This window comes from Culex quinquefasciatus, chromosome 2, assembly GCF_015732765.1.
Source record: "Culex quinquefasciatus strain JHB chromosome 2, VPISU_Cqui_1.0_pri_paternal, whole genome shotgun sequence".
Lineage (NCBI taxonomy): Eukaryota > Metazoa > Arthropoda > Insecta > Diptera > Culicidae > Culex > Culex quinquefasciatus.
This window is the reverse complement of record NC_051862.1, coordinates 11,581,295-11,608,828: the sequence shown is the minus strand read 5'-3', so window position 1 is coordinate 11,608,828 and position 27,534 is coordinate 11,581,295. Positions and strand designations below refer to the sequence as shown.

At 38.8% G+C, this 27,534-nt stretch overlaps 1 protein-coding gene across 3 annotated transcripts in view; it reads left to right on the top strand.

Annotated features, from left to right (window-relative positions):
• Nucleotides 1-3,994: 3,994 nt before the first annotated feature.
• Nucleotides 3,995-27,534, top strand: part of LOC6045583 (protein NEL) — a 165,868-nt gene continuing 142,328 nt past the window's right edge. For 2 of the 3 annotated variants that reach the window (XM_038258213.1, XM_038258212.1), the window contains exon 1: nucleotides 3,996-6,560. In XM_038258213.1, coding sequence (XP_038114141.1) covers nucleotides 6,377-6,560 — 184 coding nt within the window. In that variant the 5' untranslated portion in view covers nucleotides 3,996-6,376. Of the gene's footprint in view, nucleotides 6,561-27,534 lie in introns of all 3 variants that reach the window. The other variant, XM_038258211.1, reaches the window with a different exon arrangement.

Sequence of the window (27,534 nt, the reverse complement as noted above, 5' to 3'; positions counted from 1 at the left end):
ATCCAAAGCGGCCCTTTAAACCGATTTGGCTCAAAATTGGCAAAGTTAGTTATTTTTTCCCTAAGGAATCGGGTCAGATGGATGTCGATTCTTTATTGTCACCCTAATGGTCAATTGTATCGCTTTTTCTACAGAAAAAAAAATATTGTGATCCGATTTTTTTGGTCATCGGTGATAATGGAATTTTGGATCAACTGTTTAAATTTGAAGTATAAAAAAATAGGAAAAATAGTGAAAGGATTGGTACATCACTCAGCTTTCGGAATCAATTCAACCCAAAAAAAGACGACTAGTAATAAATTGCCCCTTCAGCTTGCACTTAGCAACAGTTCCTTAACCTCAGCATCCTTGTCCATTATTCAGCTCCAATAATTGAGTAAAAAGTGAACCGCCTGCCACAACCTCGGAACGACCCCATACATCAACCTAATGGTCGTCGGGAGGTGACTCTTCCTGCAGCGGGCCGCGTCGCATCCTGGCACGTCCTGTAAAGCGCTTCCCGAGCAGCGAGCGAAAAACTTTTCCGTCCAGCTCAATTTGTCAACGCCGCCAATTCGACGGGCTGCCAAAGTCGGTGAGTCGATCTGCATAGAGAAAAAGCCCTTTTTTACAAGGTAGAAGAAGACGAAATAAAAAAATCGAAAGTTGCACCATCTGGGGTTGCTGTTTCTATTTTTAAGGCCGGTGCACCGTGTTCCGTATCGGGTCGTGATACAACGGCCCGGCGGAGGCTGCAAGTCTGGAAATTTAATCTATATCCCGTTTTTTATTGGCGCAAGTACGGCAAGCAAGCAAGTGCATGCTCGCTCGCCAAAGGCACACGATTTAAAAACGGATTACGGGACAGATATCTGAGTTTTGTGAAATATGGAAGGAGAACAAGGACCAGCGTGCAGAAGCTGCGAAACAACGTCGTTCAGCGATGGTGCTCGGGTTTGGTTGTGACCCACGTGGGACTTTGGCCGAATGGTAAATCAATAAAGCAAAAGTGCAGTTTTGTATTGGAAAGATGAAGGGATTTGGAACAGGACGGACAGCGAAAATTTAATAAGGTTTTGTGTATCATGTATTTGAGTCAATTTAAAACATTTTAATTTTGTCACAAAAATTATTTGATCAATCTGCAAAATTCAACGATGATAATACAAATTTAATACCAACAATAAAATTTCTCATTATTCAAACATTAACTACCTCTCACCCCACCAAAACAGGAACAACTTGCATGCAAGTCACCCTCGCGCAGCACCGCTACACAGGGCCAATTGTATAATGTCACGAGCATAAATTCTCTCTCCGTGTCACATCGGATATCTGTCGTGCGACTCTTGATACAATATAAATCTGTCGCATGATGCATGCTCATTTTGCATGTCTTGCAGTTTCTGTAGCGTTATTGTTGTTTAATTGCTTACTGTATACAAATCCGTTAATATTTTGTCAAATTCACTTGTAGTGCAAAATATTTCATAGTAAAAGATTTTGGTTTCAATGGTGAAGTCTCAAAAATAATAAACTCTAAACCAATTTAATGTTGAATCAAAAAGTAACACGAACTGTTTTTTAATATATTTTCCAATTAAAATCAATTGATGTGGTCTCATTTTGTTTCAATTTATTCGAAGAACTGATAAGATCAAAGAATAACGTTTTATTTGAATACTTTAAAATAATGTTATTTTTTTGGTTTGTTGATTTCAAATACAACCTCACAAATCTGGAGCAACACGAAAAAAGGGCGGATAAGCATTTTGACAGTTTTTTGCTAATTCACAAGCTAATTTTAACTTTTTCATAAAACTGAAGGGGATTAACAATAGCTAAGCTCTGCAGTTATCTCCCAACACTGCGGGTTTTGTTGAAAAGTAACCTGTTATCTGGAATTTGCAGAATAGTTTCAGCTGTCAGCTGTGAGATTGGATTATTTGAAAGGTGTATGATAACTGGAAAACCTTCAAACAATCAAACTTCGGAAAATCGAAAAGTTCACTGATTAGAAACCGAGTACAATCAGGCTTGATTTGAGTTCCTCATCAAAATTTCACTGCTGGTATTTAATCGAATTATTTTTTTTATTTATAATCTATTCAAATACGACACTCAAAATGCTAAGTGATCTAGGAAGATGAAATCCATGATAGCGGTTATAATTTTGGGGGTAAAATATTGAATAAAACAAATAAACTCAATTAATGCCATTTTGAAATGAAAGAAGTGATTTAAAAAATAAGATATATTTTTTTCAAACAGTTGAGAATATTTCACACGAGTAAAAATTGGATCAATAATTTCAAAGATACCATCGATGGAAAACTGAATGTACTTGGGAAAATTATTTTTCGTATTTTTTTTCGCAAGCTTAAGATCAACAATAAGAGTATTGTAGAGAATTTTGTAAACGTTTTTCATATTTTTTTATTCCTAAAATAGGCGAGGCTGGACAATATTAAAAAAAGAAGTTAGGCCGTTGCAAATATTTTTTCAAAGTTTATGTCACCCCCCCCCTCCTTCAAAGTTGGCCTGAATATTCATAATTTTCATGAAATACCAAAGTACATTCCCACGAAATGTTTTTTTTTTTTGCGAAAAAAAATCCGTCTATATTTCGATATTTTCAAAAGTAGTGATTGGAAAGCAAATGTACGCCTGTGAAATGCATTTTAAAACACTTTTCTCATCCAAATGTTGAAACCTAGGCTTGTTATTTCAATTTTTATTTTTTTTATACTTTACTTAAAGCTTTATGAAAAAAACAAAGCAATTAACAACTAACATGAATTCCTCGATATTTTGATTTTTCTGAAAGAATTATATTTCTTGACAAAAATATAAATCATGATTGACACACTCTCTTTCAATTCTAACCATGAAAATTTGAATTACTGTTTAAAGGCTGATTGTTTAAGTTTTCTCTCTGGACCAATATTAAGTTCCCATTTTTGAAGAATCAAAAAAATTGTTGAGTTTTTATTCTTCTTAAAATCTTCAATAGCTGTTTTTTCTGAATAACATTATTTACAAATATTTTTCGATGGTTGATATAATTTTTTTTATGTTTTTTATTATAGTCATTTGGTAAGAAATGCCTATTATTTGAAGTTTTGGAAAAATGGGAAAAAGTCGGGAATTTGAAAATGGGATTTGTAGTCACTTTGTTGATCTTAAATTCATTTTTAAATCCAATCATGTAATGCTTTTAGGTGAATTTGGGATATTTTAAAAAATCACCAATTAAATATTTAGGCGACACCAAATCGATCAGAAAATTAGATTCAAATTTTCGAATATTTGCCTTTCACATTTCTACGGACATCCCCAAATTTGTATGGCTCTTTGGAAATAAGGAATCGGTGGACAAACTTTCATTTAAATCAAAAAAACACAAAAAAAAATAAAAGCAGTATTTTTAGCAAAATTCTAGAGAACTGCTCACTTTTGAAACTTTCTTTAATCGATTCTTTAAATAATCGAGGCTTTGAATGGTAAAAAATCTGTTATATTTCTTTATGAGGACGAACCTTTTCATACTCTCTGGCAAAGTAGTTTGCTGGAACACAAACAATAAGCTCATGAGGTTTTTGAAAATAAAAAAAAAAATTGCTGAGGTACCCAAAAATAACTATAACCAAAGACCGTAGTTTGTACGGGTTAAATCTCATTTAAAATTTCAAAGCCGTTCTTGCACAATACGTTTAAGGGATGGATTTATAATGATGGAATGCTAAAAGGTCGATTCTCCTCAGTGATCCGTAATTTAAGCAAGTTCCTCAAACTCCTCTTTCACATCGTCCCATATTTGTGCAACATTGTCCACTCTCTGTTTCACGCGTGACCACCAACTAATCGGTGCAATACATCTATGCTACCTCGCAACATCGCGCGAGAACTTACTCCTCCAAATCGTCTCCTTTTTCGCGCTCTGTTCTGCCCGAAGTTGTCGCGTACTCCTCGCGCGCGCTCCTCAACACAGCGTATCGTCGTCGTCGTCGCGTAGTACCGCGTGGAGACTTCTGGTGGTGTCGTTTCGGTGGTGGTTCGATATCGAATTTTACCAGCCAGCAGCAGTCTCACAGTCGCAGCGCTAAACTCGTCAAGTTCAAACGTTCTTCGTGTGGTCCTGCACACACCGCGCCGTTGCAGTTCGTGCCTATCTGTGTTGTGTGTGTTTTTCTTCTCGGGAGAAGGCTCGGACTGCATTCAATCCCGCAGGACCTTTCTCCCTGCTTTCGTTTTTACGCGTCGTTGTTGAGTGTTTGGTGTTCTGGGGGGACCTGCCTCCAACGGGTGATCAAGATATTGCGACATCTGATTAAATTGATTTTTCTTCTCCGGTGCTCTGCGAGCAGGCACACACACACACACGCGAGCAAACACCCGGACACGTGTGCTGGCCTGCCTCTCTGGGTGGAGGACAGCTGAGAGGCTCGTCGTCTTCGTCGGAGGAAACCCCCGTCGCGCGGTGAAGCCGCAGTGTGTGTCTTCCCGGAATTCTGCGACGGCAACACGGCGGAGCTGTCAAGAAGAGACAGCAGCAGCAGAGTGTGTGTGTGTACGAGCGATGGAAAATGGGTTAAATGGATTGACCTAGGTGTTGATAAGAGGTGAACGGTGGGGGGAAATTCCGGTGAATCTGTGTTGGCGAAGTTCCGAAGTTTCGTACTAGAGTACAGGGAACGCTCACGCAGGAGCGAGAGTACGAAAGGTTTAATTCAATTAGAAAAAAAGGAAATCAGATACGGAACAGCGAGTGACAGTCACTGGACGAATGTCAAAGAAGTATAGTGGCAGACTCTTGGACGGAAAGCAGTGTGGAGTCCAGGAGGGGGAGGAAAGTGAAAATTCCTTCTTCCTGGTGTAGAACCTCGTGCTCTCAGAAGAGAGAGAGAGAGAGAGAGAGAGTGAGCACGCAAAGCAGAGAGAGCGAGTTTTTCCGGCGACTTTTCACCGACAGAACCTGAAGCAGAAGGCACAGACGACGTCGAACCGCAGTGAAGGAAGAAGCTCAAAGGCTACGGTGTAGAGTTCAACATCGGAAGAAGAACAGCCGCGGATCAACGCAAGAGAGTGAGAGCGTGAGCAACTCGCGAGAGGGAAATCTCGAGAGAGCGCGAGAGAGTGTGTGGAAGGAAAAGCGGACCCCACTGCCGTTGAGGAGTCGGTTCGCAGCACCGAACTCACACCGAACGGAACCGCCAGGACGGAAGGATCGTCTTTTCGCCGGTCGCGCCGGAGGAGCTCTGTATTTGTACCACACGGTTGTTCTGAGTTCAAGAGTGTGTTCCAAGTGTCTACCGCTGGTCTAGAACTGGTTGGTGTAGAGCAGCGCTAAGAAGAAGGTGTTCGTGCGGATCTTCGCGCAACGTGCCGTGGGACAATTCCGGAGGTGGGACGGATTTTCCGGAAAATCCGGACAGCGGCAGCAGCCGCAGCTGTTCCGAGGGTTAGTGGAAATTAGGTAATCGTCGAGGTGAACCTCCAGCTTGTACTAGAGAGCGAATTGTGTGCGGTTTTTTGGAAAAGGAAAACTTCACGCCAGGAAAGCGCAGGAAAATCAATTTACGTGTGTAGTTGTGCAAAGTTTTTATATACTCTTGTTATTTCCTTGTGATTTTTTTTTTCGTTCTGTTCATGTCATCCTGTGTGTAGTGTAATCGTATAGTGTACATACCGAGCAGAATAGCAAAGAAATACCAGAAAATAAAAAAAAAACAACGGAAAGGAGCAGAAGCAACTCTCTCTTCTTGGTGTGTGCCGCAGTGGGACGTTAATTACATAAGAATAAACTTGATTTTTGAGTGTTTTTTTTTTCGAGTCGATTCGAGTTCAATCCGAGTGATAATTGGATAAGTGCTTTTTGGAGACAGTTTGTGACAAATTGGGCCCGTTTTCACACAAACACACCTGCACACAAGAGATTTGTATACAGCAAACACCGCTGCAAAAGTTGTCTAGGAGAAGTTATAAACAACACGTTTTACTCACCAAATTACTCACAGTGTTTAGCCAGTGCTTAGTTAGCTAATGTTTGACGCAGTTTGATGTTGGTAGGGTTACATTAATCGTGTTCGTAGCGAGTTACAACTTACTAATTAGCCTAAACTACATAAATAGTATAAAAAGGAAAAACTAGAATTTGTGAAAAAAACAAAAACAAACTTTTTTGACAACGAAAAAAAATAACAAGAAGAAGAAGTAAAGGAAGAAAACTAACCAACAAAAAAAAAAAACAACAACAAAACAAGGCCAAGAGAAGAAAACAAAACAAACCTGCCCTGGCGCGGTTGAACTGTGATGGTGCTCTACGTGAAGAAGGATTTCTATCGTAAGGAGCCCGACCGGCTGAGGCACCGGCAGCCGCGACTCGTGTAGCTCTGCCATGAACAAGCATCTCTGGAACAGCGATACATCCTGGGGATGTGTCCCGGCAGCAGCAACAACAACAACAACGACAACTACGCCAGCACCACGACGACCACGTCCAACGCTGGCGCTGACTACGCTGACGACGCTGGCCCATCTGACGACCATCCTGCTGCTGCTGCTGCTGGCGCCCGGTCCAGGTGAGTGAACATTGGATAAAATGTCAAAAAGTTGTAAAATTTCAGTTAAAAGATATACTTAAAAAAATACTCGCATCCAGAATCTAGACGCCGGTTTTAAAAAAAAATTAAATATTAAATATTTTTCTCCTTCAACAATTTCCGAAAAGATTAAGAGGAACATTGAATAAACTTGTAAAATCTTTTGTATACTACTCAGAATAAGTTGTACAACGTTTATAAATGCATAAATATTTACTTTTTTTACTTTAAATTTGGTGTATTCAGATTAAAAGACGAAAAATTAAGTTTATAGACTTGTTGATATTTTTCACTTTTCAGATAGTAACATAACAGTTCTGTAATGATATAAAGCATTTTGTGATAATTTTTTTTTAAATTAAAAAATATGACTTGAAATTTTAAATTTGGTTTTTTTGATTATGAAATTCATTTTAAATGAAATAAAATTACGACAGGCAAACATAACTTTATTTAGGGCAGAACAAATTTTATTTCAGTTTTTGACAAAGGCTCTGGTTGAGGTAAAAAAGACATATTTAATCCATATTTATGAGTGTTTTTTTTTCGATGCAAACAGCCTGTTAATTTAATAAAAATTGTTAATTTTTTGTAAAAAGGATGTCGTTTTTTTCTAAACGAAATTTGTATTTGGATCATTCTCTGCCAACTCACACAATTGGAAAAATTACCTCCGACCCCTCTTCGATTTCCTTGAAACTTTGTTTTATTGGGTATATTTAGTCCTTGATCACGAATGTGAGGTTTAAAAGGTTTTTAAAAAGTGCGTTTTTTACCAGCTTTTCGATATTTTTTCACACTGAAAAGCTCAGCAAAAAATACTAAGTGAAATTACAAGCCATAGTTTGCATCTCTATGAAAATAGTGTTGTAAAATGCAGAAAAAAGTGTAAAAACTCTCTGCGGTACTAATTGTACAGTACTTCAACATCGCAATTTCGCAAAAATCCAAAACATTTTTGAACTGCTACAATCATGGTTAAAATGATTATTAATGCATAAAAATGCATGTTGGATGGTTTTCAGTAGATTGCGAACGTCTAAATAGAAGTTTATGCAACAAGTTGAAAAAAAAGATTTTTTCAGCACGAGTCGTACATGTCCAACGAGAATTACCAAGTTGGATAAGTACGACGAATGCTGAAAAAATCAAGTTTTGCAACGGGTTGCTTGCAATTCAAAACAAAAATATACACAGAAAAAAAAGTTGAATTTTGGAATGTTGAAAAGTTGGTAGGTTGAATATTTCCTCTTTTTTGAGTAATATTACATAAAAAATGTATACAAATGTGAACCTGATAAATATTCATCAAAAACTGATGAAAATTCATCATTTTCTGGGTAAAATTAAACAATTTTTTTGACAATTGACAATCTGTCATCATTTCCTGATGAGTATTACCATCATTTTTTTTCTGTGTATAGAAAAAAATACTTTTCGATTCTAGCTGAAAAGTTCAACTTTTTAGCACCCATTTCGGTGAAGTTGTAAAAGGTATTAATTTTCCATTCTGTTATTTAGAAGTAGGCCGTTTCGTCGCTCGAGAATGACAGGAAAAGTAATAACTTTCACGACGGAACTCCAAAAAACAATCCAACTTTGGTTTTGTCAATTGATGTGCCATAAATTTTGAACAAAAAAATGCAACAGCATAAAGCAAAAAAGGCCAAATATTGATTGGTTTTTATAAATTATAAAAATTATAAGAATTTGAGATTTGAAAATTTCAAGATTTTAAAATTTTAAAATTTCAAGAATTGTACACCCAAAATTCAGAATCGAGATAATCGTTCTCCCTAAATTTATTGAGGGCTCAGTTCCAAAATCGATAGAATAATGGTACCAACTCACACCATCATAACAAATGAGTTCATTCGTTAGTTGAATCAATAAATCTCCAACAAGTGTCATACATCGACTTCTGACTTCTCCATGATCACCAAGCTGTGGTGGCCGAGGCAGCTAAGTCATTGGATTGGTTTGTCAAAGGTCTCTGGTTCGATTCCCGTTGTCGACACTTTTGGTTTTTTGTTTGACGGATGAACTTTTTTTGCAAATGAACCTCGAGAGAATAGTTCTATCGCCAATCTCGAGCTGTGTTCTCTGCGTCCGTGAATGGTACCACTATTCTCTCGACTCGAGACCATCATTCTCTCGGACTAGCGCTGCCAGTTTTGGGTGTACATATGAAGAAGATTTAATCTGTATATAAAAATTTCTAACAATAAATTAGGATACCGATTTGATTCAAATTGTAAGGAATAAAATAAACCAATGAAGAAAACTCAATTTGAAATTTTTCGTTGTTTTATGTACATTTCAAATTGAACTGCGCATAAATTACTTTTTTAATTCCTAATTTTTTTTGATACAGTCCAGACTCGATTATCCGAAGTTTCGATTATTCAAAGTTCGATTATCCGAAGGTTTGTATACTGCCCATGTTCGCATAAATGTCCCATATGCAAAAAATACATGAGGCTACGAGTTAAGTTTTCGCGAAACAACTGGATTTCCTCCTGATTTCTAGAACAAAGTACTGGATGTTATAGGCTCTTTTGAAAGAGCACACAATTTTGAACAAAACTGGATCAATAATTCGAAATCGATGAAAATGCATATGGGACATTTATGCGATCAGGGGCAGTATAGAACTTCGGATGATCGAATCACGAACATTTTTTTTTTCGTTTTTTGTCTTTTTCTTGTTTTAAACATCAAATTCGAGTTCTACGAACCCATTTTAGTCAAATTTGAATAGTTGATTGCTTATTAAACAATAAAATGCATTTTTTCAATATTTCGTCGCCGCCATATTGGCTGCCATCTTGGATTAATAAAACTTAAATCACTTCAGCGTAGCCAAAAAAAATTTTTTTTGGTGTTTCCAATATCCGAAGTTTCGATTATCCGAAGTGAAATTTTTCCGAGGCCTTCGGATAATCGAGGATGGATTGTATTCAAATTTTAAAAGAGCTTTAAAAAGCAAAACATTTTAACAAATTCGTTACAATGTAGTACTACCCTACTCAAGATGCGCTTCCTTCCCGGAACGAACTTTTCCGTGCTCTAATCTGGTTCAAAATTTAAATCTCGCTTGGCCTCCTGCAAGTGTCATTAATCCTGACTTGAGCCTAAAACAAGGAGGAAAAAGAAATCGCCCATCCCTTCTCCCTGTTCGATTTCCAGACCTCGCTCACTCTCACACTCTGACACAACAAGGCCTTCCGCGCCGGAACGTATAATTAGCGTAAAGAACTTGCCGAAGGTTTTCTTTTCCCTTTCCCCTTCCCCGATTTTTCCTAACGTCGTCGTTTTACACGAGATTCTTTTGATTTGCCTGTGTTGCTGCTTCTGCACATTTTTCGCGTGTTTGCTACCTTCGTTTCGTTTCGCGATTCGCGATTTGCGATTTCTTCCTTTTTCGCGTTCACTCTCACCAGCCAACGCGCCATGTGTGCGCGAGTGTGGTTTGATGTCTTGGTGAGGATCAAAGGCTTGTGCAGATTCCTTTGCACAACCGTTGCGTTTCGGCAAGACATAATTTATGATTGTTTAGCAAGAAACAAGCCTCCAGAACGAGAGTGTTTGTGTGTGTGTGTGTGTGAGTATGTGTTTGTGCGCATTGTAATAGAGAGAGAGCAGCAGCAAACATATTTGCAAGACACGCAGAAAAATAGCATGTTTGAGACGATAACGACATTGGCTGAAAACTAAAAAAACTAAAGAAGAAAACTACCTCATTTCCATGTGTGTGCGAAAGTGTGCGAATTTTAGTGTGTGCGTTCTGCGGCGCGGTTCTCACTCATCATTTATGCTGGCAGGCTGCTGCTCAGAGCAGCATTTGCCGACAGACAGAAGCAGAGCAAGAGAAAAGAGGAAAGGAATGTTAATTGAGACGCATTGATGAGCCTGGTGCGGAAAAGTAAACGAAGGAATCGCGTGATGCAACAATGCTCTCCGACGACGACGACGACGTCTTTGGCTCCCCGGCGATGATGATGTTTCTGGGTTTTGGTGGCACGTTGCCCCGTCGAAGGGCTTGGCTTGGTGGGAAAAATGCATCCGCAATCGAGGCCACTCCAGAATGCGTGGTGAACCCTAATTGACCCTAAAACAAGTGCTAATCAGGGGGAGGTTGAGTAGACAGGTGGAACGGATAACCTTAATAGAATAAAAAAAGTCTAATAAAATACGAAATTTCTATTTTTTAAGTGTAAACTTTTACCCTCTTCTCCCTTCTAAAGTTAATATTTAGAAAATTTCGTTGTAAGAAAACTTTTGTGTTTTCGTTTGAAAATTTTCTTGTTATTTTTTAAGTGTTATTTTATGCATTTACTTGAACAAAAAGTAATATAAAATATATGTTTTCGTTATGATAAACTACTTCAAACTAGCACCACGTTTTTAAGGTATACAGTTCAGACTCAATGATCCGAAGTCCTCGAAGAAAAAATCATTTTGAATAAATCTAGATTACTTTTTCAAAACCACCAATGCGCCATGGGTTTCCTATGTACATAGGACCTTTTGAAAAAGTAAGCGAGAAATTGGGTCGTAGAGCGATGTCATTGATATTAGAAGTAAAAAAGTAAAAAAAAAACAAGGTTCTATCCATTCACCAGAATGCCATTCCCTAGAAAACCTTTCGCCAGAATGGACTATTACCCAGAATTCCATACCCCAGAATTAACCATTCCCCAGATTTGCTGTGTGAAATAAGGAAAATTTTATCGAGAACTGTGCAATTCATAGAGATTTGCCCTTCTATTTTATAATATTTGAAATAAATGGTAAAATTTTGCGAAAATCATGAAATTCTTAGAGATTCACCCTTAATTTCAATAAATTTCAATATATCAAAGATATTCAACCTTCTTTTTTAAAGATATGAACAGATAGTTTAGGTTTAATGATTGGAGAGAAGGGTAGTTTTATACAAGAATTTTGTTATTTCTAGAGCTTCAACATTCTTTTTCACTGCAGAAAAAGATCATTTTTTAAACATTGGCAAACGTTACATAAATCAAGTCAAACTTAAAACCCTAAAATTTTCATAAATTTCAAGAGTTCTAAAGCCTTCATTTATGTAAAAACGAGCGTAAAAACAAATACAGTCTTGACTTGATTACCGGAAGTTTTGATTATTTGTAATTCGGATTTCAGAATTTTCTTATAATCAAACCATGAAAAATATGTTTTTAAATTTTCTTCTTTTTATTATAAAAATGAAGTTCTGCGACTTTAAAAAATATTTGAAAATCGTCGAAGTCGCCATATTTACCACCATTTTGAATTAAATATTTTCAGATCACTTCAGAGCACACGTGAAAATAAGACAACACATTGTCGTTGTGGTGCTATCTTGTCGCACGTGCATTTTGGGCCAAATTGAGTTTTGAACGCAATTTTGATGCCTTATCTTTTGACCTTCACAAATCCTCAAAAATTCGATTTCAATTCTGAGTTATTCAATAAAAACCGAAAAAAAACTCCGTGAATTGTTGTCACTTTTCCTATGATGAAAGAAGTTTGAATCTTGTCGTGCTAACGTGACACATCCTGAAAACTGCCGCAAGTGCAACAACTGGCCCGACTACTGTGAACATTTGAAATTCGACAGCCAAATTCAACCAAACTTTGCGTGTTTGTTTTTGTTAACATTTCGTGCTCTTGCTTTTGTTTATTCAAGGTCAAACATCAAAACGCGTTTTTCTCTGAACATCAAAAAGCAACGTGCGACAATATATCACGACAACGTCGACAAGGTATTTTTTTGTGATTCGATTATTCGAAGATCCATTTATTAAAAATGAGATTTTTTCCAAAGACTTCAGATAATCGAGTCGGGACTGTTTTACTTTTTAATTTCAAACCTCACCCCAATGGTTATGATAATCGCTTATTTGCTAACCGAACGATTTTATCGAAAAAAAAGTTAAGGTATGGCATGGCGATCGATGCCCAACCAACCTGCGAAACTTAATACCAACTGTCTACGAGACAATTTAGCAAATTACCTCTTCGATAATAAAACGGTAAACCGAGCGCTCGCAACTGTCATCAGCGTGGCACGCAAATTTTTCGACTTCGATAGCGATCAGCAAAGCGCGGTTGCACCTTAACCCACCTGAGAAGCCAAAAAGTTGTTCGATAAATTAAAAGCCACCCGAAATCAGCGGGCACGCAATCACAACTTTAAATCCACCAACCTGGCAGCAGCGTGGATGATTAAATTTCGGAGCGTATGTTTGCATGTGAGCAATTCTCTACGAAATCGGTCTTTTTTCTTCAATTTTAATTTTTGTATTTTTTAATCCGGCTGAAACTTTTTTGGTGCCTTCGGTATGCCCAAAGAAGCCATTTTGCATCATTAGTTTGTCCATATAATTTTCCATACAAATTCGGCAGCTGTCCATACAAAAATGATGTATGAAAATTCAAAAATCTGTATCTTTTGAAGGAATTTTTGATCGATTTGGTGTCTTCGGCAAAGTTGTAGGTATGGATACGGACTACACTGGAAAAATAATACACGGTAAAAAAATTTGGTGATTTTTTATTTAACTTTTATCACTAAAACTTGATTTACAAAAACACTATTTTTATTTTTTTATTTTTGATATGTTTTAGAAGACATAAAATGCCAACTTTTCAGAAATTTCCAGGTTGTGCAAAAATCACTGACCGAGTTATGAATTTTTAATCAATACTGATTTTTCAAAAATCGAAATTTTGGTCGTAAAATTTTCAACTTCATTTTTCGATGTAAAATCAAATTTGCAATCAAAAGTACTCTACTAAAATTTTGATAAAGTGCACCGTTTTCAAGTTATAGCCATATTTAAGTGACTTTTTGAAAATAGTCGCAGTTTTAATTTTTAAATTAGTGCACATGTTTGCCCAGTTTTGAAAAAATATTTTTGAAAAGCTGAGAAAATTCTCTATATTTTGCTTATTCGGACTATGTTGATACGACCTTTAGTTGCTGAGATATTGCAATGCAAAGGTTTAAAAACAGGAAAATTGATGTTTTCTAAGTTTCACCCAAACAACCCACCATTTTCTATCGTCAATATCTCAGCAACTAATGGTCCGATTTTCAGTGTTAATATATGAAACAATTGTGAAATTTTCCGATCTTTTCGAAAAATATTTTGGAATTTTCAAATCAAGACAAACATTTTAAAAGGGCGTAATATTGAATGTTTGGCCTTTGTGAAATGTTAGTCTTGATTTGAAAATTCCAAAAATATTTTTTTCGAAGAGATCGGAAAATTTCACAAATGTTTCATATATTAACATTGAAAATCGGACCATTAGTTGCTGAGATATTGACGATAGAAAATGGTGGGTTGTTTGGGTGAAACTTAGAAAACATCAATTTTCCTGTTTTTAAACCTTTGCATTGCAATATCTCAGCAACTAAAGGTCGTATCAACAAAGTCCAAATAAGCAAAATATAGAGAATTTTCTCAGCTTTTCAAAAATATTTTTTTCAAAACTGGGCAAACATGTGCACTAATTTAAAAATGAAAAACTGCGACTATTTTCAAAAAAGTCACTTAAATATGGCTATAACTTGAAAACGGTGCACTATATCAAAATTTCAGTAAAGTACTTTTTGATTGCAAATTTGATTTTACATCGAAAAATGAAGTTGAAAAATTTACGACCAAAATTTCGATTTTTGAAAAATCAGTATTGATTAAAAAATCATAACTCGGTCAGTGATTTTTGCACAACCTGAAATTTCTGAAAAGTTGGCATTTTATGCCTTCTAAAACATATCAAAAATAAAAAAATTAAAAATAGTGTTTTTTGTAAATCAAGTTTTAGTGATAAAAGTTAAATAAAAAATCACCAAATTTTTTTTACCGTGTATTATTTTTTTCCAGTGTAGTCCGTATCCATACCTACAACTTTGCCGAAGACACCAAATCGATCAAAAAATTCCTTCAAAAGATACAGATTTTTGAATTTTCATACATCATTTTTGTATGGACAGCTGTCGAATTTGTATGGAAAATTATATGGACAAACTAATGATGCAAAATGGCTTCTTTGGGCATACCGAAGGCACCAAAAAAGTTTCAGTCGGATTAAAAAATACAAAAAAAATCGAATGACCGAAATCCTAGAGAACTGCTCATGTTTGGTGCTCTGGTTTTTAATTTTGTTGTTGAAACGCAAGCTGGGCTTGCAAACATATGGTGGGGTGAGTGGGGACAAAATCACTTTTGGTAACAGGTGATGTTCAGACAGTACGGTTGAAATGAGAAATGTTTACACGAAGGTGAACAATTGTGAAAGCAATCGAACCGGATAGCACTTAGCAGTGTTGTAAACGAATGATAGAAAAAAAAACTATCATTTGATGATTCTTGCACCAATATATCAGAGGGCTTAGCGAGCGTCACTGTAGCTTGTGAGATTTCTTCTTTTATCTCGTGAATACCGTCAGTCTGAGCATTCTATTTCTATCACTCCTTCTCCTTTCCTCGTTCACGAACACTCGCTGAAGATTCTTTTGTTTTCTCCAAAAACTACAACGAAAGAACGCGAGAGAGGGGTTGGGATGAGGAATGATGAAGAAAAGAGAAAAGAAAATTCGCTTACTTGATGATGTTGTTCTGAGAGTGTCAGAGAGATTCTCTTCGTCGACGAAAAACATTTGCTTTTGAAACATGAAACCCACAGATAATTGCTAGTTAATCACCGTACTCTCCAAATTCCGTCTGTTCAAAATCTGCACGTTTTTCACACTCCAATGTTCATCGAGACATGCAAAAAAAAAAAAACATAAATTTCCAACATCAAGTTTTGATTTTTTCGGTTTCGGCGACGGCCAATTTCTCATCGCTTCTCCTAGTTGTCATCCGCGCAGAGTCGAGGGTTTCGTGTGAGACTCGGCAAAAAACCGTCATGTTTTTTCGGGCGTACGATTCGCGAATAAGTAAGATTAATTTCGGGACTTTGCCGGCGCTGTCAACACGGCTGTCACTTCTAACGGAGTGGCATAAATCTTGCGTGCGATTTGTCCGAGGATGCGCTCGTGCAGTTGTTCGGGAATGATACGTAATCGCTGAATGTCCTAAGCATAGCAAGTTGCTCGATTTCCGACAAAGTTTTTCGCGTTCCGGAGTCGGTGTCTGATCTGGCGACATCGTCAACGTTTGGAATATATTTGCATGCTAATTAAATGGAGCGGATGAGTTCTGCCAATTAGGGTTTTCCTAAGAAATCCGCGCCACTAGTCGGTCTTAGTGGACAAACATTCCGACCAACCACTTAAGCGTTAACCGAAGGCGCCAAATCTGATAGGGCTCTCAAGGGCCCACATTAAAATTGGATCAATCTTAAGATCTTAGCGCTATATAATTGGAATGGTCGAATTATTCAAATGTAACGACTTGTGACGGTCAACAAGATCCTTCAATGGGCCCATCTCCATTCATTCTTCGTCACATGTTGTTGGAACCATATTGGCTCGTAAACTATGGACTAAAAACAACACAGCTAATTAAAGCACCAACCACTTCAGGTCCCACACATGCTGGAGTTATTAATATTGCCAACCTACACACACACCTAGCGACGACCCCTTTGCCAGCTACAGGGCGCAGTCACGAACGCCCTGCACCCTGAATTGCACCCAAGCATCTGGACGCCAGGAGGAGTGCCGGCCGGGAAACCACACACATGCTTCTGGGCGGGAAATGGGGTTGGAGGTGTCCTTGCCGGGGTGGCATGAGGTAAAATAAGCTAAACCACAACTAACCTTACTAAGGTCGACTTTTGATCATCTTTCTGTGGAAGTTGCTTGAGTAAGATTTTTCGTAGATTTAAGATTTAACAAACATGAAAGCCCACTTGACCCCACCGAACCCAATGGATTGCAACATCGACAGGTGAGCGAACCAGGATCCACACAGCCCGTTGGAAGCACACTCTCTCACACGCGGAAGTGGCGGTGGCAAGACCTGGCAAAAGCGGCGCTTCTAATACACCACACACAGGCTCGACTCGACTCGTTCCAGTCGAGTGCCTTCGAGTGAACGGGTGTCCCTTTGCTTTTTGCTGGCATAATTCTCGACGTTCAACGACGACGACGACGACGACGACGTCATGTGTCAGCATAATATGTTTTGCTCCTGCCCTTCCGCGTCCTCACGTCCTCCTAACCGTTCCACGTGGGGACTCCACCGCGCCAAGCATACTAATACACACGAAGAAGCGGTTGACGATCATCATTGCTACTGGTAGACAGACAGGGAGCAAACTCGTGGAAAGGACTGATCATGTATCCATCCGCGATGCGTACTCACACTTTCGTATCAAGTTCGATGTAACTCGCCACGTTGTGGTCGTTGTTTTCTTTGAGGGTTCCGGTTGAATTCCAAACGCACGGCAAAGCAAACGGTAGCACCATGTGTGTGTGTGTGGAGGAACAACAGCCGAAAGGACTTCTTCGAGAAAGAACCGGAGAGAATGAAGCAAAAAGGGCTAACGAAATTAAAACGAGCACGCGATTTCTTGGGCGTTCTGGTGTTGGTGAGCGGCGCGTTATCGTACGATCTGGAGGCAATATCTCGCGCGATGTGTCACGTGGTGGATCCTGTTTCCAGAATGCGCGGTGGGTTTAGAGGGTTGAGAACATCAACAATAAAAAGAAAATAGAACAACATTTTCTCCAAAGTGGGTTAACAAAATATGTGCAATTGTGTTTGTGTTTTTGTTGACTTTTAGTGAAATTTAATTCAGATAACCTCGTACCAAAGTCAATCTCTAACTTCAGAGCTCTATTCTGTCTAGAAATACCAAATTATCTGAAAAATATTGTAAAAATGAGTTGAATGGCAGCTTGAGTTTAAGAAAAAAGTCATAATACAGTCCAGACTCGATTATCCGAAGTTATGATTATCCGAAGGCTTGTATGAGACTTTCGATAATCCAATCATGAACAACAATAACTGTTTTTACATGTCTTCATTTTCTAACTTTTAACATCAAATTCGAGTTCTGGGAACCCATTTTAGTGAAAATTAATTGGTTTATTCCCTGTTAAATAACCAAATAAAAAAATGCATTTTCTCAATTTTTAATCCCCACCATTTTAGCAGCCATCTTGGATCTGAAAATTCTAAATCTTTTTAGAATAGCTTGGGGTCATTAATCTTGATAAAAAATAACGCAACGAAAAAAAAATCGTAATTCGATTATAACAAACTAGGGGAAATATACCCTATCTTCGTCATATGAAGCTCCAAAAATACTTTTCAGGCTATAAACTTACCAGCAACAGCACCGCCTCGAGTAAGCACGCAAATTCATGCCACTTACTGGCAAAAAAGATCAAATTTAATGCACTTTTGATCATAATTTCTATTTTGCGAGACCATTTCTCATCGTTTTGGTGGCACACACATCCACACGCAAGATCAGAGGTTAACTGCTTAACGAAAGTCGCCATCAATATCTTTTCACTTGCGTTAACGATTTCAAAGCGCTTAAAATATAAAATTGCTTCCAAATCCGGCAACATGTTCTTTTGCACATTAGTTAGTCACTCACTTGAAAAATAATCCCGAAACATGTAAATAATAAGCAAGCACCATCAAAAAAACAAACGCGCCAAGTCTTTTGACGTTTCAATTTTGACTACCCATTCCAATCGAAGGCTAAAGAAAGCCGAGCGAGGAGCGAAGGCAAATAAAGAACAAAGGGTGGCCACCAACACCACCAACATGCTGGTGCAGCGCCTGTTGGAGTGAGCAAGTGCTGCCAGGAAACTTTCGCTATAAATGCTACTTTTCGTGAGTGTTCGAATGAAGTTTCATCAATTTTGGCAGCTCTAAGCAGACCCAAAAGAGCGCAGGAAGAAAAAAAGAACTAAGCTAAAAATTGAAAAATGGGCGTGGCCCAATGCACTCGACTGATTAGAATGGATTTTTGAAATATTTTTTTAAATGCTTGTAAAAGGAATAGCATAACTTTTGATAAAAGTGAAAATAAACAGAAATGTTTACCAAAGTTACTATACTCGTTGGTGTACTTGGTTTTAGTGAATTTCATGGAACAATCCAGATTATCCAGCATCATTCAAACACGACCGCTTATTAGGCCTAAAATGGGCATATTTCCCCTAATTGAGTCTCGATTGTATATAACTTTGTGACGCCATTTCGAGTTGCAAACGAAAAACACAGCAAATTGTCGCTCCCCCTTCAAAATTGGCCAGAAAAATTAGGGGGCAAAACAATATTATTCCAAAAAACATCAAAATTTATAAAAATAGAAGTCTATTTAACTGAAAACATTCTTAAATGCATTTTTCTGCATTGATAATCATATTAAGCATGTTTGGGCTTGTTTAAACATGTTTTGAATTTTTATAAAATTCCAATGTACAGCACCGCATAAATTATTTTTTCGACTTTGGTCAGACGGCCTAACTTTTTTCGAAAAAGTAACAGTTTGTCAACTTTTAAAAATGTCCATGTTTGGCCATCATTGAAACAAATGTTTTCAATTAACTGAGAAAATGCCCTAAATTTTGTTATTTTTTTTTTCTTTCTATAAACTATGCAAAGATAAAAAAAAACAAAGAAGAAAAATCAACCCTCGTTTATCGAATATTTTTGCATGGGCCAAAAACACTTGTTTTTGATAGTTTTTAACTTGTTCATACAATTTTTTGCTCATTCTGGTATTTTCTGAAAAGATGGCATGGCACCTAAAAGAAATAAAATTAAAAATAGTGTTTTTTTAAATCGATTTTTAGTGACAGTGATTTAAAACAAAAATCCCTTTCCTCATGCGTACCTACACATTTGCACAAAATCTATCATCGAATGTTAGCAAACCGGTTTTGTATAGGCAGCTGCCAAATTTGTATGGACGTGGACACTTCACAAAATCACAACCCCCTTCACAATTGTCCATACAAAAAAACATTTTTGTATGGATCGTGGACAATCGCCATACCCCCTAAAGTGTCAATGTGGTTTATGGATGGTCCCTAAATCACGTTTCACTTTTTATTAAATGAAATGTGTTCGAGGTTTCTCGAAGAGGGTAAGGTACTAACTTGATATAAAGTCTCAATAAATATCAAACTATCCACATTACATTAACGACCCCCGGGTCTTATGTGGTCTCTATTGCAAGTTTCTGCTCGAACCTAGGGGTCCGAAGGCTTGAATGGGGAGAGCACCCAAACCTCTTTTTACTCCAAGGAACCTTCCACCCCAGTGTTTGAACTGACGACCTTTGGATTGTGAGTCCAACCGCCGCCAGCGATTCCACCGGAGTAGGCTTGGTTTGGTGTGTTGTTTGTACTTATGGCATGGAAACGACTCCTACACCTGGAATGACTTAACGGCCTAACAAGCAAGGCCGGGACCGACATTTTACTTCCTCATCCGATGGAAGGTTGCAGCAGATGGGAATCGAACCCAGAATCATCCGCTTACAAAGCGGACAGCGTAACCATTCGGCCACGCACTGCCACTCAAAACTCTTCTAAATAAATAAAAAACAGAAATCGGAGAGGGTCGAGTAACAAAGTACCTGAAAAATTATTGTTTATGCATTTTTTAACTACATTATTGTTTATGCATTTTTTAACTACATTTAATTTATTTGTAAAAAAAAAGTTTCTAGGCCTATTGGATTTGTATTGTTGAAAATGGATTTTTTGAATGTAACCGTTCTATTATTTTCCATTCGTGTTCATTTGAAATTTGGTATGTAATCCAATTATAAATACTAAAAATCAAATATCTGCTTCAATGTGATCAGAACAAACATCTTTTTGGGTAGCCGTTTCGTGAAAAGAACGAAGTAAAACCAGCCAAAACCAATGCCAACCACAAACGACAAAAATATGAAGGCGGAAAAGGGAGTTTTGGTCAACAAAAGAGAGAGACTCCTTAATAAAATAGTGAAAAGTGGCGCTATAGAAAAGAAGAAAAAAAAACGTTCAGAGTGCGGTTTTCCGAATGATGTAATCGTTTTCGCTTTGGCATCATCACCATCATCATAGTGCGATTGTCACTGGAAGTGGAGGAAACCAAGAGAAAATAAGGGGGTGACATCCCTCAATCTCAATATAGGCCCAAATGGGCCTTCGGAAGAAATGATGTCTCTCCCCCTTTAGGAAATTTTATGTTCTGGTTTTAATGCAGAATTAAAGCTGGGAACGGGAAAAGTGGTGATTGGAAACAAAAGCAAAAGAAAGTGGTGTGACGGTGATGACGATGACGATGGTGGTTCGAAACGTGTCAAAGCGTAGATTGAAGGAAATTGACGGGAATTGCTTCACTTTGAACGTCGTCGTCGTCGGTGCAGCTGAGGGGACTCTCGGAGATTAAGGGTGAAGCCACTTTTATTGCTCTCGAGGTTGGGAGGTCAAGCTTGTTACGACGTCGTCGACGGAGGGAGTGGAAGGACGAGTGCAATCGATAATCCTTAAATCTGGTAGAAATTGAAACTGATCCCTGCGGGGATAGGGATTCTCACCGTTCAAGAGGGAAGGATTTGCGGGATTGACTTTCCGGTCGAGCGCACCCGCTCGAGTCAATTTGTTAACAACGCAAAACCTGTCAGCCATCGGTTGGCATCGACGACGTAGTCACCGGCAGCCATCACCGGAGTCCGGAGTCCATTACGAATTCAAGCTCCCTTCGGAGTCAACGTCGACTACACCACATACCACACGGACTCTCGACAGTCAATGAATAAATGCATCGCTAATTAGTCCTAGCTCGGTCGGCCCGATCAACTCTGCGCAATACCGCCTCCTCGCGATATATCTATCGCACTCTGGCATTAGCTCTATCGAACTCTGATGTGTTAATCGATCTGGACCGATATCTCCGCCTCTATTGTCGAACCATCAACTCGCGCGCGTTACCTCACCTGACCTACCAGCTCGTACAAAAGTGCTCCCCACCAAACACCTCCAAGCTTGACAAGACACACACACACACACACACAAAACACGAGAAGCCATTTTGGAACACCGTTTTGTGTGGTCGCGCGCAGTGCTGCCAACTCTTCAAAGATCTTCGAAACTCGCGATCGATCGTGCAGCCCCGAAGATCGCAGAAACGCAAATATTTGCATAACAAACCGGAAGATTCGATTTCGGACCCTTGTTTTACGAGTTTGGGACGCTTTTGACATATTCGCCGCGGGACAACGTCGCCACCGCGGCCGGTTGTACGGCGTCCGTTAGACGTTTAGGTAGATTTCGACAAAACCGATGAATGGAGGCTATTTCGGCAGCAGTGTGTGGCGAATTTTTTGCGCGAATCATCTCTTTTTATAAACAAAAGCTAATTTTGGTCGTTTTATGGGTCCAAATTAACGATCTCGTGGAATGACGCAGAGTGGATTGGCTGGAAGACGGGACGATGAAGTTATGTTGTTGGGTTGACATTGAATTTGGGAGAGAATGCGAATTTAAATTGTTAAACATGAGATCTTTTGTTTCCCTTTAATCGAATTTGAGAGAAAAAGATAATTTGATTACTTAATCAATCTTGAAAAAAAAAACCATAAACTGGTTCCTAAGATTGGAAATTCATAGCATAATTTTGGCATGCAGTTTTTACGGAAAGACTATTTTCCAATAATTCTAGAGTTGGTTTGGAAAGAATTCTGACTGTCGATCTCCTCGATATCTATGTGAATTAATTATTCAATTTTTTAAATAGCTTGCTTTGAACTTTTGAATTTGAATTTTGAATTTGTCCCGTCCGTGTGGATCAATCGGACCGCGCACTGGACTCACAACCCAGAGGTTGCTCTAATCCCGCGGCGGGCGCTCTCAATTCTATGTGTAAATATGGGTATCCGGCGCCGTCGCTCCTTGCCGTACTCAAACACTTGGGAGCCGACATCTATAAAGTCAACTTCCTTTTTTGCTTTGATTTTTTCGTGCTATTGTTTGATATCTTCTTCTCTCGATGATCTTTTCAATATCGATAAAGATAAACAACTGGTACATGTCAACTTTTGTTAATTTTTGTTTTCACAAATAAGAACGAACATCTAAAGTCTCATACACCCAAAGGAAAAATATATCTCAAAATCTGCAACAGTGAATTTGCTGCAGAAAATGTTATATTTTATTACATTTTTTGCAGCAAGCCCATAGATCATTTATGCCCGCGTGTAAACACGTCAGCGATCTGCAGTTCTCACCAACACATAGAATGCTGGCGCGTCCCCGAGCAACAATCTAGAGAGAACATTATGTTCGTGCTCTGTCCCTCACCATTCATCAAGCGTCCATGGCGCGGTGGTAGCGTGTCGGATCAGCAACCTAGAAGTTGATGGTTCAATTCTCGTTCTGTTAAGGTTTTTATTTCTGCAATACAATCAATCTGCCGTCGGTAATGTCGATAATTGTCGGTAACGGGCAAAAATGTCATACCCCTATATCGCAAAAAATGCATGAGGACAGTTTTCATGCAGATTCTGATATACTTTCATGCTGCCATTCATCAAAATCATGCGACCGCCGGTTGGGTGTACAGAAGAACATTTTTAGATGTTGACTTTTCACTAGCATTAAAGCGTTTTTGATGTTCTTATAAGTTTGACAGCATAGAGACTCGGTCGTATTTCCATCCAATTGGCTGATTATTATTACTGAAACAACTTATTTGCTAAATTTTTGATAGCAAACCTCGCTCACTTCCTAGCAATTTATCACTTGATTTCAGTAGAAAACGACTTTTAAGAGCTGTGATTGAACATCAAAGTTATGATATGCCAAAATTAGAGACACGATGATGCTGTTCCTCTATTTGAAGCCTGGCTGAATTTAAAAATTAAAATTATGATAGAACAAGCATTGTTACTAAAAAATATTTAAAATCGTTTTAAAATGATATGAAAACAATTCAGCTCTATTATCTTGAAAACACTTGACTTTTGACTTAAAAATCTATTAATGTTACAACTTCACACAACAAAAAGATTTTCCAAAAGTAAATCTTCGGAGACAAAAACACTTATTAAAATAAAAATTTTGATTGATTTATGTGAAAATCCCTACAAGAAAGGTTTATAGTTTAGTTTTGATAACGGTTTCATAATAAAATTGAAATTTAAAAGGGCTTACTTTGGAGCACTGAACAAGTTCGATTTTTGACCTGGTTCAATACTAGGGCGACAATAAAAAAATCGACATCAGAGATACCCTCTGACTCGATTCCTAATGCAAAAATAAGTAACTGTGCCAACTTTGAGCCAAATTGGTTAAGGCTAGGGGTCGCTTTTCATCGTTGAATTTTATATGGGGAAAATCACGAAAATGTATGGGAAAAACATCGTTTCAGTAATTTTCTGCTGGTGACGCAGGTCTCGCCCGAAATTGTCCAAGTGTGAGATTCTTGTAGGAAATTTAATTCTCTACAACTTTGTCGAAGGGTGCCAAACGATCCGAGTTGAACCTGATTTTTGGTGTTTTTTCTATAAAAAAAATTCTTATTTACTTCCTATATACCGCTTGTATACTTTCAAGTATATAAGCCGATTTCTTTTCATCGCATTGCTAATAACTCACCAGGATCAACTCGGTCTCTTGCACCCTTCTACAAAGTTGTAGGTAATTAAATTTCCTACAAGAATCTCACACTTGGACAATTTTGGGCGAGATCTGCGCCACCTGCTGCAAAAATCCTGAAGCGATGTTTTTCTCCATACATTTTTGCGATTTTCCCCATATAAACTGCAACGATGAAAAGCGACCCCTTAGCCTTAACCGATTTGGCTCAAAATTGGCACAGTTACTTGTTATTTTTCCGAAATTTTCAATTTTTCTTGTCACCCTATTCAATACTAAACATTGTGGATGCACATATCAAAAAGGTTTCAGATGGATATTGAATAGTTTTTTGCCTTCCTCACCTCATTGAGGCAAGGCTATAAAATCACTCAAAAATTGAACTTTTTAAATAAGCTTCCCAGATATACCTTTACGTATACATATCGACTCAGAATCAAATTCTGAGCAAATGTCTGTGCGTGTGGATGGACGTAGAATTTTTTTTCTCACTCACTTTTCTCGGAACTGGCTCGACCGATTTTGTCCGGATCTATGTTTTTGGATTTGCCTTTAGGTTCTTTAAGTCTTTTTAAATTTCATCCGGCTTGGTGCAGTACTTTAAAAGATATGTTCGAAAAACTGTTTTGGTTGATACTAAAAGGGTCATTATTTACATAATTTGAAAGCTCCGGCGGATAGCTGTCGGAACTTTACGCTCAGTGCACGCACACAAACACTGCAGTGCTTTCAAATGGTTCATTAAATTTATCATACCTAGATGGCAGCACTCAGATGTATAGTGTCTTTACTAAGTAAGCGTTAGCCAAAGCTTTCGTAGTGTGTGGTTGCAAGGCTTTTAGGAGGAAGGCAGCAACCACCTTCCGGTGGATTAAGTAACGTTTTTTATCTTTATTTAATGGTAATTATGTGGTTAATTCAACATACAATAATAATTACCAAACCCGCTAGCCACCGTACCATGAGTCACATTCTCCTTCCCCTTTCCCATCACAATCAATCGAACCACCTAGCCAGAATTCGATCAGCCATAAAATATCAATTTCGGGGCTATTTAAATTTTAAAACTCATTTTCCACCTCACTTGGCAAGGATACCCAACACCGGACATTTGCCGTCTGGTGGCACGTGCCACAACTGCTCTTTTTTTCGGAACCACTCTCTCTCTCTCTCACTCCCTCCGGCCACCACAGGATTGATTGGCTTCCTCTTGCTTGCTTCCCCCAGCGCGGGCACACTCCTCGAGCAGTGTCTGGAAGCGCTGCCAGATGTTGGTCGTCTTCGGTCGGGGATCGGGGAAAGGTTTATTTTTATTGCCTGGAAGCCCGAAAAATTACACAAAAGTAAGTGTATCCGATGTCGCTTACGGAGGTCGAAGCGGTCCCTGTAGGGACCCCTTAAGGGGTTACGACGGCGTTTTTACACGTCTTGGGTTAAAAATTGAGACATTCGAGTTGCGCTGAAATAGGATACACGATAATGATGATGTATGGCAGTGCGACAAAATGACGGTACTTTACGTCTTGCAACGGGTCGGGGTGTGACACCAAATCGAGAGGCCGCTTCTTCAAGGATGGTCTCTGGACGTCGATAACAAATGTGTGCATGCTTTACGAGCTGTAATACCCGAAAAGAGGACAAGCCGCACTTCTGAAGAAGTCGTCGGCGGCGGAGGTGACAAATTTGGGTGTTGAAAGTGTCGACTTACAATGCTTGAAGGTCTTCGGAGACAGAAGGACACATCGTGGGAAGATACCGGTTTGCGGAGAGCCGCTAAGATTTATAGCGGGCTAGTGGAAAGTTTTGGAAGTCGTTTGAAGTCGGGCAATCTTCAAGCTTGTCATGTTCTTTAACAAAGTTCTGCCAGTCTCTCGGGGCATCTGATTCTACATAAACCAGTTATTCAACAAATTCCTTATACGTGTTGACAGCTGACAGCGTAATAACAGAGTCCGCACCTGTGGCGTATATTTGCCATTGAAAGCCAATATTTACCTACAATTAAACAACAATAAGGAACAATTAGTAAGCCATCAATCACGGAACCAGTGAGGTGTTATATCTTAATGCTCGTGGCAGTTCGTTAATCTTCATGAGAGCCCCATTGAGCCTAAATGCGATAGATAAATTACGGTATTAAATTACAACAAGTTGAGAACTGTCAACTCGAACAAGGAAATGCAGTCGCTCCATTTTAGTGCACCACACACCATGCTGTGCTCAGTCATTAGTTACACGACGTTCCCTTTGACCTGCACCGGTCCTTCCAGATACCGGACTGACAGTAATGCGACCTCTTTGTTGAACCTGGTTCGGATTGATTTATCGTTCCAATCCGCGCATTGAAACTACACAACACACAGGTTGGCAAATTAATTCTCGCGCAAATGTACAATGCAAAATCCCGGTCACCGACGCCGAGGATTAGCGCGTTTCGCGGACATTGTGGTGCCCTCAACCCGGTTACCGATACGGATCGTTAATCATTCCCGCAGAACATATGCCCCCACATGTGTGTGTGTGTGTGTGTGCGGTATGTGGAGCCACCTCTCTGAATCGACGGGACGACGCCAGGGATGATTTATTCCAGGGAGTCGAGACCGATTCCGATGTTGTTTCATTAATATGGAAATCCATAATCGACTCGCAATTGACAGGGGCGCACGCCTCAAAGTTCTGACTCAGACCCGCGACAGTACTTGTTAGAACGAGGCGCCTCCACGACAGATTGACATTCCACACGTGGAGAAGTGGTTCCTGAACAAGCGCAATTATGCTTTATGACCGCGTGAACAAGCGATAGCTTTCAGAACCGTCAAAGTCACACCAAAGTGACAGCCAAGTTCAGCGAGATCGTAACTCACTGAAGATCAACTTCTCACGTCGATATTACACGCGGCGAATACGTCGCCAAATGTCACCCGCCAGACACGCCGAGAGACTAGACGACTGTAGAATATCACTTGCAAAGTGGTTTGACGTCTCAAGAACTCCCGTGCGCGCCACTCTACTGCGGGGTACTGTATCAAGTGCCTACCTTTTGAGAAGTGCCGCGCCAGTTCACACGAACAACATTATTAATCATCGATGAAGACAACTGCTGGGACACTTGGAAGCTGACATGATCCAGATCGGTAGCCGGCGAGTGTGTCAAGAGTTGGTGGAGTTGACGACGCGGAAGCTTTATTAGATTTAGCACTTGTAAGTTAAGTAATCATTAGTTTTCTGGATCTACCAGAATTCCATGTAATATCTGACTCTAACTGAGATTCACATCAAAGTATAAATCGGATTCTCGTTACGATCGGAAACGATCACTAATTGCAGATCAAAAGAAAGATCTTTACTGTAAAGTAGGGTGAGTCGTTTGCA